This window comes from Ischnura elegans, chromosome 10 (assembly GCF_921293095.1).
Source record: "Ischnura elegans chromosome 10, ioIscEleg1.1, whole genome shotgun sequence".
Classification (NCBI taxonomy): Eukaryota; Metazoa; Arthropoda; class Insecta; order Odonata; family Coenagrionidae; genus Ischnura; species Ischnura elegans.
The window spans coordinates 102,133,776-102,147,690 of record NC_060255.1 but is presented as its reverse complement, the minus strand read 5'-3'; the positions used below and the strand labels follow the sequence as shown (position 1 = coordinate 102,147,690).

At 39.1% G+C, this 13,915-nt stretch overlaps 1 protein-coding gene across 2 annotated transcripts in view; it reads left to right on the top strand.

The window, feature by feature from the left end:
• Nucleotides 1-13,915, top strand: part of LOC124166770 (bifunctional glutamate/proline--tRNA ligase) — a 136,770-nt gene that overhangs the window by 113,595 nt on the left and 9,260 nt on the right. For both annotated transcript variants that reach the window (XM_046544449.1, XM_046544450.1), the window contains exons 35-36: nt 184-347; nt 8,900-9,043. In XM_046544449.1, coding sequence (XP_046400405.1) covers nt 184-347; nt 8,900-9,043 — 308 coding nt within the window. The remainder of the gene's footprint in view (nt 1-183; nt 348-8,899; nt 9,044-13,915) is intronic.

The following is a 13,915-nucleotide window of genomic DNA, read 5'->3' as shown; positions in this document are numbered from 1 at the left end:
TGTTCAGTTCTATTTTGATACACTCTCCCCAAATTTCTTCCCAGCAATCCCAGCTTTGCATGGAATCAAAAAAGTTGCCTTGGATTAATGCTCGCCAGTTTTTTTGTGGAATAATCTTTTGAAGCAGCAGCAGCCAATGTGTGTGGAATATGACGTTGCTCTTTGTTGTTTTGTGTTTGTTAGGGTGTACCGCTGAGGGTGGAGGTGGGGCCGAGGGACGTGGTTGCAGGCACTTTGGTGGCAGTTCGGCGAGACACAGGCAAGAAGATCACAGTCAAGCGCAATGAAGCCACTCCAGGCGAGATCTCCAGCATGCTGGCCGACATTCAAGCTTCGCTCTTGCAAAGGTATCCATTGTACTTACAAATAGTGTCAAGGAAATGCTTCCAGTAATTAGGATGTGAACCTTCTTCTTAAGGCTCTTGATTTTTATTACTATTTAAATCGTGATGTGAATGCAAAAAACCAACCTTATAATTTTGGAAGTAAAGCTTTTTCTAACGTTTCATACTTTGGATTTCTCTATCTACATATAATAATTTATTGCTCTTGCTCGAAATTTCCTAGCTAAATGAAATTAATTAATTAATTAATAAGGAATTAAAGTGGATGTTTGTGCTTGTTTGATTGTTAAAAGTTGTCAAAAACCCGAAGAGGCCAAATAGTGCTTTAAAGGTGGAATATTGCTGTTTTCAGGAAATAAATATAAAAAGTGAGAATTCTGATATTCAGTGTGTCTATTTGTCTCTCTGGACTTTGATATCATAATTTTATTTCTATTTGGAGTTCCTCTATGTCTTTGTTTTAGACAAACCAAGAGGAAACACCAGCTGTCACACACATTCTAAGTAGAGATGTGCAAATAGTATCTGCGAATACTAGAAAGGATTTGATATTCGAGATCTGGAATTATGCTCCAATAATTATGCTCCAATACTTAGAATTTCGTGCGGTACACTGTCGCACGCGTAGTTTACTCGGAAACAATGTAGAGGAATCTAGTCCTTAAGTGCATGCAGCGCCGTTGTAGGCAAGTTGACGAACTACATCAAATTCGCGGGAAAGAGTGGTGAATAGATATCGCTCGACGTGGAGAACTGTGAATGATCGGGAGGGGGAGGGGAAATCCAAAAATGAATGTTTAGTGTGCTTTGCGCAATTCTAATGTTCGAGGTATTCCAAATTCGAGATACAGTGGAACTTGGTTAGTATGTTCCTCCTTAGTACGTTTTCCTCTTTAGTACGGCGATTTCCCTCGGTCCCGGTACCATCCGAACAAAATACAGGTAAAAGAATTTGGTTAGTACGTTTGAAAAAATTGCGCTTTCCTGGTTAGTACGCTCAATTGCTTGCCGTGACGCAACCCGCAATTCGTTCTCTAGTGTCTTCTTAAGGGTCGCAAGCGTCTGAATTCATGATTTAATTTATTATTATTAGCCATTAACATTCTTCCATTCATTCCACATCTCTTTCTTCTACCGTAATTTATCCAAATGCATTTCTGAATTCTTGTGACGTGCTGAATAATAAAATGCGGCCATTTTTCGGGAATGTCTGACTATGAAAAACTACAGCCAATATGAAGCCCCAATTTTCCCCACCCCGAGCTCCTCACCTTCTGTTGCCTTTGGAGCGCTTGGGAGTGCCCACTGCTGTGCACCAAGTTCGTGAGTGGGCAATTGTTGCTATTGCACGAGTTATCATGATGATGAAATGAGTCTTAACGGTATTAGACAATTCCCACATTATCTAAAGCAGTGCTGCTCCATAAACTCGGCATCGTGCGTATTTACTTGACTACTGTTGCGGGAGCAGACGATCCTCTGGATCTCCACGCGAAGCTTAGCTTAAAAATACTTGATTTCGGAACGAAAGCAGACGACATTAGACAAATTTTGAAAGTAAATTTCAACTGTTTAATATAAAATTTTCTTGTAATTACGTCGTAATCTAATAATCTTGCGTGTCATCAGTCGATATATCGATCGATTTTACAATCGAAATGGTATCATTCCAGAAGCGAATGTCTACGGCTGTTGCCGTAATTTGAAAGTCAATATAATTTTGCCCAATTTTTATGATGTTTAAAAAACCAGTTGACTTACTCCGGGTTGTTGTTATATTCTCCGAGTACGCTGTGAGAAAGAAAAATGACTTGTCTTCGCTTGTCTGAGCTTCACTCGTCCTCGTTCTGTAAATATATATAGGATAAATCACGGGAGATAGACGCCGTAATCATGGAATCTCCGGGATGTCCATGAAAATTTGCGATTTTTATTCACATGGTATTGTTTTTCATGGTAGCGCTCATTTTCTTGATTTTAAATGTGAAAAGAGTTCAAGAAGGCGATCCTATGAGAGCTACCGATAGTAATTGTAATTATGACGACTTTTTCACTGATTGCAATAACCCCGACTGCTATTATTTACTTTCCTCGTTAGTACGTTTTCCTGGTTAGTACGTTCATTTTTCGTGGTCCCTTCAGAAACATACTAACCAAGTTCCACTGTATTCAAATATTCAAGCTATGATTTAATATTCAAGTTCGAGAAATCTGCTATTCGACCCATCTCTAGTTTAAACATATAAACGTGCAATATCGTTTTGATGCTCTCCATTTTCACAGCAATTGATCACTTTAAATTTCTCTTCTAGGTTAATGCTTTTTCTTGATAGCTTCTTTCCACTAACTCCACGTTTTATTAATGATCTAACTTCACATTTGTCATTCTGTTACGGAGGGGAGATAAAGTTCTTCGGTAGGCCGGCTATCTGGACTGAATGACGAGTAATGCTTTTGGCCATTGCGCGAAAATGGATTTCAAATAATAAATAAACAAAGAAGAATATTTAAGGCAAGCAATGCTATTAATATGCGTAAAATGATAGCAATTTCGTGTTTACTTAGTGCAAGTTCACATTTTATCAAGAGAGCGTTAAAGGTATTTCATTAGGCTACACAGCGTTGGGATGTTTCCCTGAGGGACGAATTTGCTCTGTATCGACATTGCGCTAGGCGAGGCATGGGTGTACCGTGGGTGGAGGCAGAAATCTATGTCTCCATTGCATTTTTCCAACTACATATTTTCTTTCTAAAAATGCTTAAATAACCTTAAAAATACGCCGTGTTTGGTCTCATTCTTTTTTAATTACGTTCACATTACCAATATTTCAATCTAATAAAAGTATAATACCAACTGCCGAAAGTCATTGTTGGCTAATCGGTGACTCGTGCAGCAGTTGACCTCCAGAAAGGGGAACTTTGAAGCGGGTAGGGTGAAAAAGGTCAGCGGGCGACAAAGGCGGAGGCGTGAAAAAAGGTTTCTTTAGTTCTCGTGTAACTTGATATTTTTTTCGAAGCTAAGGTCTTCGTAATTCAATCCATGTGCGAGCTGGAATGTTTTGTTTGATTTTGGAGAAAAGGAATGCTTAGAGGGGCGAGTGCTGAATGGAGAGGGATAGCGGATCTTGGGAAATGCGCTTATGTTACTATCTCACGGCATTGAGCTTCTCCCTATGGTAATTTCATTTTATGGGGAAGATTAAAACTATGAGCCTATCGTTATTAGCCACAAATGACACATTGTATACATTTCGTCTCATTTTCGTCAAATGATGGATGCGAGAAAATTATACGATATACACCCATTTCTCGTATAGCGCAATTTCAATTAGCGCAATTTCGATATAGCGCAAATTCGTTCCTTGGGGAAACATTGCAACGCAGTGTAGCCTAATCAAAAATCTTAAACGCTCTCGTGATAAAACGTGAACTTGCGCTAAGCACACACGAAATTTCTATCATTTTTCGCATATTAATATTATTGCTTGCCTCAAATTTTCTTTTTTGTATATATATTAATCGAAATCCATTGCTGTGCAATGGCCAAAAGTATTACTCGTCATTGGGTCCAGATAGCCGGCCTACCGAAGATTTATCTCGTCTCCTTAACAGAATGATAATAAATAATTTAGATAGTTAATTAAGCGTGGGGCTAGTGGAAATGAGTTTTTTTTCAGCAATACGGTTTGAGACGTATTTTTGCCGTCGTAGGTTACCGGGCGATTGACTTCCAGGTAGAGGGTCTACGCTAAAGCCTTCAAGGTCATCGGTATTCACGGGGGAGAAATGGAGCGGTGGCCGAGTTGCTCATGAATAGCATCAACACATAACAGGGTCCGCTATAGAGTCTCAAACACAATGGCTTCGTTCCCTCCCCGCAGTCGTAGGCCTTCTGCGTCTCAGGAATACAGTTCAGCAGTGGAAGGTGATATAGATAGAGCCATACAGAGTAAAAACCAAGAGAATATGGCAAAAAATAGGAATGCGTGTAGAAAAATCAAGAATTTATCAAGAAAAACCATAAACCTAGAAGAGGAATTGAAATAGGTCAATTGCTTTGAAAATGGCGAGCGTCAAAGCGATATTGCGGGGAAGTCTAAATGCACGATGCCTTATTCTGAATAAAGACAAAGTTAAAACATCAGTGACCTCAGCCGCACCAACTTCAACCAAGCGGTCTACACATACGGAAAGTTCATAGTGAATCAGTACAAAAAGACGAGAGTGGTAATCGCTCCGAGACATTTAGTGAAAGCTCCGGTTGGTTCCAGAATTTAAACGGCATACTGGTATTTTCAATGCGGCGATATCAGGTGAATCTGCAAGTGTTGATAGCGCAGTCACCACAACATTTTCTGATGAACTCCAAGCTGTGATTGAAAGTGGCTCCTTTCACCCTCAACTAGTTTTTAGTGTTGACGAGACGATATTCTTTTGGAAAAGAATGCATTCTCGTTCATTCATTTTCAGGGAAGGAAAACCTGGGTCAGGTTTCAAGGCATTTAAAGACTGTTTCACGTAGCTGCTAATGACTCGGAGGACTTCAAATTAAAATGATTTATCATTCATAAACTCCGCTAGCTATGAAATGGCATTTTAAGTAGCATTTTCCTGTCATTTCGATGAGCGACAAAAGGGCCTGGGAGACACGATAGTTGTTTTTAGACTAGTTTGAAAAATCGTCAACTGCCGGCAACGCATTACGATCCCCTGAGATAGCAGATGTTAGCCCACCTGCACGACAGGATGGAATTTCGAAAGTACGTAAGAATTTTTTTTAACGTGAATAAAAGTCTTTGAATGCGTGAATACTATCTTTAAAGATGTTTTAAACTATAAATATTTATAGAAATAATGTTTTCTAAGGCTTTTTATGGGAATATAGATGTTTTAGAGGAAATTCAATACCAAAGACCTATGCTACCAGGAACGCATCCCTATCTTCCCTATGTTAAAACGCTCTCGTATAACGCAAATTCGTATAGCGCAAAGACCCCAAGGAACGCATCCCTTGCACTATACGAGACATGGGTGTATGCCGATATTCGAGTTCGAAAAATCTGCTATTTGACCCATCTCTAGTTTTTAACGATTCTTCGTTTTAATGATGTTATTTTTAATTGTAGTTTTTAATTATGTTATTGATGCGAATGATTTCATTATATTTGAAATAAAAGGTTGATTTTTGAAATGTATTTTGTATATACCTTATATATTCATCAAGTGAAATACAGTAAAACTTTGATTTTAAGCAGTTGGAGGGACCGAAATATGGGCAAAGTGTGAAATCTAAGTGTGTAAAATCAAGATTTGGTATTGAGGTGAAGTATAGTTTTCAGGATAACTCTTGCTCATTATTATTAGAACGCTTTTACTCAGTTCATTTTATCTTTGCGGGTGAGCTGCAAGTGGAGATGAGGGGAGGGAAAGTTTCACGACATGTGACTTTGCCTTAGCCAATCAGCAAACAGTAGGCGTGGCTTCAGTGAGTCGCTCTCAGACATCCGCCGAGTGAACATCGTGAATCTGCTAGATGAGCAGTGTTACCGCATACCTCACACGTTCTCCTTGTATGTGACTAAGTATGCCTTCCACCAACGGTGCCTCATTCAGCGCGGTAGCTGACAATGTCTTGGGGGCGTCTGTGAAAGGATTATCCCCAATGCCTTCCAAATGAGCAGGTACATTGTCTCGGCGCCAGCTGCATTGGCTACCTATGACTCAAACGTTTTCAGTGACAAAGTAGGGCGGCTATGTACATTTGGCAACGTTATGTTCGCTCCTCCTCTCTCTCTCTCGTTAGTACCCCTCCCCTATCAGGGAAGCCATCCGAGAGTGTCCCGGCCCTCACGAAAGCTCACCCGCAGACATAAAGTGAACAGACTATAGTCATGCACTTTTGTATAGTTCTGATTTGAGCCAGAACCGGAACCAGAAAAAGTCTCATATGTGAGGTTTTATGGTAAAAGAGCATGAAATCCTTTTCAATCGCATCAGATACATGTTTCCCGGATTCAATTACTCATTTGGAGGCAAGAAAATGAAGCCTAATAATCTTATTTACTCACAAGCAACACCACAGATGACGTGTTACCTTAAGAGAAACAACGTTGCATTCCTTAACAATGTCTAACATGGTTGAACTGCTAGCATTTCTGGCACTAAGATTACTTCTGTTACCCAGGAGAAATTTCGGAATGGTGATACTAAATGCTCACAGAGAAGCTAATTTTCGAAAATATTCTAATTAAAAGCAGTTTTCAGGATATCCGTTTAACCACCCGCAGACAAACAAAGATTGGAGATTGAAGAAATGAGATATCTGAGGATAGTCATCCAAATTAACCCCATTAACAGGGAGCAAAATTTTGCTAATACATCAGGAAGGCTTTACACCCTGTGGGCCTTGGTTCAAGTCCTGGCAGTAGCAGAAATTTATGAGAGATGGCCCTATCCCCACTTGAGTGTAATTTGCAGGGCACTTCCAGTGCACCACTCTGTCCATCAGATGGGATGTTAAGTCCTGGTCCCTTTTGAGCTTATCATTACAACCTGGCTAATGCCAACATAGGTTTCCTATCCCCCAGCCCTTACTTCATGGCGCTAATGACCTCAGCTGTCAGTTACCTCCTTCCAAATAGCATACCATAGATAATACGGAGCACACAGGACCTGGGATATTCAGAAATTCAGATTTTTCTGGCGTTAAGATGACTTTTTTAAAGTGAGCTATTTAAATAACCGTGCAACTGCCGTTATGCCGCCAGTGATAAATAAAAAATTATTAATAGTCTGGAACAATTTTCCCTCTTTATAATTTTTACTAATTAAAAAAGCATTTCCCCATGAAATTTTAGCATTAGTAGATTGAATCTACCGGGAATAGCTTCTCTGTCGGCATTCTTCCGTGAATTCAGCACCGGGACCTTCGACTCACAAGCCGTGTGAATCATCTTCTCGTAATATTTTGCTTCCCCATTTCTGATAACAACACCGGACACTTTTTGTATTTCGATTTAATGGTGTTAAGCCATTTATGAGTTTAAAGGGACTACCTTATCACTCACGTCTTGAATTTGACTTCAATGATTGCATGACGAATGACGACGCGAGTTATTCTCCGAGGGCATTAACTCCCGATCCGTTAAAAATAAACGCTTGCCAACTAGCGGAGTTAAGCTGCTAGCTATTCAAGTTCTGACCATGTTTCATTTAAACCCACTGACAATGAGATACAAATTGAGTCAGTGCTGATAAGCGTGCCGCACAAGCAACTTTCCCTCGCCTCCATTCGTCCCGCAGATGTGGGGTTAGCCCGCAGAATGAGACAATGCATGCTGCTTTTACCATCGTGATGAATCACTATCGACTTACATCCATACTAGAAGTACGACTATCTTTTTGCATCACCTTGGAAGCTAAAATTTTGGCACGGGAGGATTTTTAACGGCTCATTTCACCCTTATATTTCGCTGGAGCGAAGGAAAACATAAGATCTGGCAAAATTCTAGAACAAAATTCACTAACTCTTGGTTAACTATGTGGTATTCCATTATTTCCTGGATATAAACAGTTACTTATACCACTTACTTAAAATAAGTGGTATAAGTAACTGTTTATATCCAGGAAAAAATTCTAGAAAACCTTACGTTAGGGATAGATATTCCGTGGTTCATAATTCTGGATTAACGACCATCTACTGTAATTACAATAAATATGTTATTAACAGCGTCGATCAATAAGTCGAATAATAAACAAAAGGTGATAATTATTACGGAGGCTTCCGCGGTGAGTTGAATGGTGATGGTTTTCCGGGTTTACACCGCATAAAACCATCACGAAAGGTGATAATGTTAATATCTCAGGCAATCATCTGTCTGAATCACGCATGCACAGCGATTGCCGTATCTTTTAGTTTTCGATACCCTTCTATGGGAAATTTGAACTAAGGGCGATATTCGCGTTCGTGAAGGAGCCTGAAATATTACTGAGAGGACGCAGGGGGAAGCAATAATTAGATTCCAGATGTTTTAAGTTTCACGCTCAACAGAACAACGTCATTTCAACCATTCCTGAGTTCATTTTTGAACTCATTCAGACGAATAAATAACCTAACTTCATATTGCTCCAGTCGGGATTTTCAAAACAAGTTGAAAGACAACTGCGTAAAATCAAGATTAGCGGCCTCTTTGGGGCTGGGGTTATGCTGCGCAAAATCGAAAAACTGTGTAAAATCAGGAAAAGATGTAAAATTGAAGTATCACCATTGGAATTCTCTATGCTTTCCGGCCGGACTTGAGTGTCGCTGTGTAGAAACGAGACTTGATGTAAAATCGAAGTGCGTAAAATCGAAGTTTTACTGTAGATGAATGACATATAATATGCTTTGTGCAATTCTAGTATTCAACGTATTAGAAAATTGATGTATTCAAGTATTCTTGCTATGATTTACTATTCGAATTCGATATTCGAGTTCGAGAAATCTGCTATTCGAACCATCTCTGATTCTATGTTGTCAATAATAGTGTAAATTATCTGTATTGATTTTTTTTCAGGGCCACTGAAGATTTAAAGAGCCATACTGTTGTCTGCCGGAACTGGAAGGATTTCGTCGACCATTTGGAAAATAAGAACATAATCATGTCCCCTTTTTGTGGTGATATGGATTGCGAGGACAAAATCAAGCAGAATAGTGCCAGGTGTGTTGCTCACCCATTGGTTTTCATTACGTATATATGCTTAAGATTGTCCCTAAAGTGTACATATATGGCTTAATAGAGAGTAGAAGATATGCATTATGAAGTAGGTTTTATTTAATTGAATTTCATCTTAGTTTGATTGCATATTGGGTCTTCATACACAATGTCAATTTTGCAAATTTTTGGCTGGCTTTGGTTTGGGAGAAATGAAGGGGCTGAGTGAATTAGTGATAGTAATATTAAAGACCAAGTACATATGAAATATACAAGATATGAGGCACGTCAAAATCATTAGTACGAGCATATACAATTCAAGGAGGATAATTGTCTGTTCTCAAAATCTAGATACAAAGGTTTAACTGCCGTTATTAAGGCAATCGTCAACAGAGTAATACATATTGTTCAGTAATAGCCTTTTTAATTTACACTTAAACAAATTGATGTTGTCTCGGAGTCTTCCGTGGCGTACAGAATTAGTGGATTTCTCCATTTTCGGGTTATCGCTGCGTTTCGTGGTCAGAGGTGATGACAGTTTCGCCAGGATTCCACCACGCGTCTTCAAGTCGAAGTGGTGCCTCCGTGTTTTTGCCGCGTGTATATAGCTCTCCCTCCTGGCCGCCGTGGTGTTGTTGGCCGGTTACCCTTGCTGCTGGGCCGTGATTGGTTGAATTTCTAAACACTCTTCTCTTGCAGGCATTGGTTTTACACATTTTTTTATACATGTAGGTAGTTTGTTATACAGTTTGATGCCCATTTCATTTGGGACCATTTTAGCTACCTTAGTGCGTACAAAATTGTAATGCAAGTCACTTTGTGACCTAGTGGGGTAATTATGAAAAACACTATTCATGACAAAAAAATGATTAAAGTTATATTTTACATACATAATAGTAAATAAAATATACACACAAGGAATCGGTAGAATTTGCAATTCCTTGAAGATTGGTCTGCTGACCTATAACCTTTGTTAGCAATTATTCTTTTGTTTCTGGAGGCGAAAAATTCTTAAAGCGTGATGGCTAGAGCCCCAGAAGATTATGCTGTAAGTAACATGAGGGTAAAAGTCCCCATAATATAAACTTAGCAATGTAGTTTTTCCCGCTGTGGGGCTAAGCTGTCTCAGCAAGTAGCAGGTAGCATTTAATTTACTGCTGATGTAATTGATATGGTCGTCCCAAGTCATTTTATAATTCAGAGTTATACCTAGAAATTTACATGTATTAACTTGCTCAATTGATTTACCTTCCAGTCTTGCTAGCATGCTTGCCATTGGCTGGCCACTAGACTCAAAATGAATTAGTTTGCTTTTATTTGGGTTTACAATCAAATAGTTGTCATGGGCCCAATTGCTAATCAAATTACAAACTAACTGAGCGTCTTGGTTCAAAGATTGTTCAGAGTTAGTTGAAACGATTACAGTGGTATCATCTGCATACAGTACTGGTGAAATATTGTCCTTAACAGATATAGAAAGAGGTAAGTCGTTAACATATAATAAAAACAAAAGTGGCCCTAAGGTTGAACCTTGTGGAACACCCACTCGTGAATTACATGCAGTAGATGTATACTTGACTCCATCAATTGTAATAGTTACCACCTGGGATCTATTGTGTAAATATGATTTTATCCATTGGAGTGAGATGCCCCTAATGCCCAATCTATGAAGTTTAAGCAAAAGATGGTCATGATTGACAAGGTCAAATGCCTTAGAAAAATCATAAAATAGAGCCATTGTTTTATTTTTCTTGTCTATTGAATGCAGCATTTTGTCAATAGCTAGTGTGATAGCAGTAACTGTAGACTTTCTTTTTGTGAACCCATGCTGATTGCAAGAGAGAGGACGGTGTTTTTCCAGAAATGACACAATTCTTGTGTATACTATTTTTTCAAATATTTTAGCAAAGGAGTTTTGCAAGGCAATAGGCCTATAGCTATCAAAGTCCTCAGAACTACCTTTGTTTTTATACACGGGCACAATCTTAGATAGTTTGAGGGAAGCTGGGAAAATCACAAGTCTCAGGGATTCATTAATTCGATATAGAAGTGGAGACTTAATCATATCATAGCTGAGGAATATAATTTTGCCAGGGATCTCATCTACACCTGAGCTAAAACTGCATTGACAAGAAGTTGCTACAACTGATTTTAATTCTAATTCATTAGAGGGCAACATAAACATGGAAGATGGATTGAAAACAGCAGAGGAAGAGCCAGAACTTTTAATTGAGGTGTCAGGGCACAAATTAAAATGCTTATTAAAAACATCAGCCAGATCAGAATAACAGTTAAGCTTGTCATTGGAAGTAGCTAGGATGCTAACAGAGGTTTTATCCTTTTTCCTGGCACTATTACCGTATAAGCGTGTGGAAGAGGCGCACACGTGTAAGAGGCGCACCCCTATTTTGAGCATCGAAGCTATAAAGAAAAAAAACATTTGCAGCATTTTTTTGTCCTGTCACAAGAGAAAATCCGTACATAACCAGCAGGTCAATTTTGTGGATTTCATAGGTGTCAAATCTACAGCAATAGCAACTCGGAGAACAAATTATTGGTATATGTTAATGATGATGAATTTCTTAATGAAAAGAGCATTACCTTCAAGCAGTCAATTGTTCAATTATTTTTTCAGATAACATGAACTGAGATAAAGTGGACCCCATAGAATGCAGAGACCATATACATAGATATAGAAATAAAATTGTGCTCGATACTCCTGCAAGAACATATTTAAAATAAAATGTTTAGCTACTGTCTCACACTAGCGTGACAACAGCCCAAATCTTATTTATCTATTATGACATTACTAAAATTAAAAGTCAACTCATACTTCATGATTTTTAACACAAATCTCCAGTTTAGCAGTGGCATAAATTTTTGCAAAAGCATTTCATTAATCATGTAAATTACTACTATTCACAGCTTTGATAGTTTACAATTGAAGCTATAGGTAATAAAAAATATCAAATATCATGATCCATAGCATTTATTACATCCATAAATTTGTATTGCATATGTGTTCCTAATGGGGACAGCCAGAGCTCCATGCAAGTGATAAGAGAAAATATTTAAACAAAAAATGCAAATATGATTTAACACTAAATAGTATTTTAAGAATAATATGTCTAAATTACAAAATGCAATTTTATGCTGATTCTGAGACAGGAATATTTGAGAAAAAATTATAAAGAATTATGGAAACATAAAAGTGAACATTTTGATGGGAAGGGCTTAAATCAATTTACCGTATTCTCCAGTCGATAATGCACACCTTATGTATAATGCCCACCTTACGTATAACGTGCACATAAACCTTCCTAGTTATCATTAATTTGTATAGATACCACGCACCTGTCACTATATGTATTTAGTTATTTTGTAAAAACCGGGTTTGCAGTCAACAGCATCATCATCGTGACTTATTTTAATTCGAGAACTCATGCATGAGGCCTTTCAAGCTGTTTTCTTATTGGCAGTTGTCAATCCAGTTCGCAGTCAACTGCGACCACACGATGGAGAGTGATGGCGAAATCCATGAATCCTGGCAGGGACTCTCTAAAGACATGAATGTTGAAGGGTCGTTTGATGAGTTCACTAGAGTAGACTCAAATTTAGTTATCCGCGAATCCAGCGAACTGAGGGTTGCAGAATATGATTTCTCAAAGACTCATTTTTCAAAATCGTGACGTATTTTACTTCGAGAACTCCTGCATAAGGCCTTTCAAGATGTTTTCTTATCAGCAGTTGTCTATCCAGAATACAAAGGAAATGATGCTAGTACAATGAATTATTTACGAAGCCCGCGACCGCAAATATTGCTATGGAGTATTCTGGATTTGACTGTTATAAAGAAATGCCGCCCCCCACTGCGCTTTGATGGGTCAACGAAAGTCGCAATTTGTGTCGTTATGGTTGTGCCATAATGGGCACTTTCTCAATCCCTCCGAGACTCAACCCCTCTGAGACTCGACCCCTCTGAGACTTGACCCCTCTGAGACTTGACCCCTCTGAGACTTGACCCCTCTGAGACTTCACCACGAGGAGACGATTCGCGAGCTCCTGAGTACCAGTCTCGCGAAGCTCCAGAGTACGTCGTGCCTGGCTGATCCACGCGGGCCGCTGATACTCGCGTTCTGTGAACTGCTCACAATTTATAGTGAATTCACCAACGGTGTCGACCTCTTTACGGCATGTGTGAACTTCAATTACCCTCCGCCACCGTTTACCCAATTGTATGGTGAATCGTCAGCCTGAAACCTGTTTCCCCTCCTCTGCCTACACCTCCCCTCTCACGCCTGCTTCGAGCGCCGCTGCGATCTTGCAAGCCGCCTGTCTCTCTCTCTCTGCTACTGACCTCAGACAAGGAAGGAACTCTCGCTCTCGGGCCCGGCTTCTTCCCATCGGCAAGAGTACATTATCCTCAGGCAATTTAGTATTTTATGTATTGTGCTCCTAAAGCTTACTTGGTTATTAAATGTATTATTACTGTTGGAAATCAACCATATTGTTTGTTAATTTTTTACTCCTAACCACCTATATTCTCGTCAATTCATTCTCGCGACGTGTGTGCGTTGCAAAATGGTGCCGTGACCAGGATGTTGGTCGAATTGACAGGTGGTTTAACTAATGGAGTGTCATTTATTGTATTCTTTAAGTTGTCTGGGCACTGATTTCCACAATATTCTCTTAAATGGTTTACTTGTATTTCACTGCACCTTGATCGAGGTATTTTCTGCTATTGCTATCGTATGTATTACTGATTTGCTTAGTTTATTCACTGTGTTCTCTGGTGTGCATATTCTTAAGTCACTTGTTTTCGTATTTACTGTGTTTTCGAAGAGTGTCGTGACATCGACTCAGGCCTTGTGGTGTGAC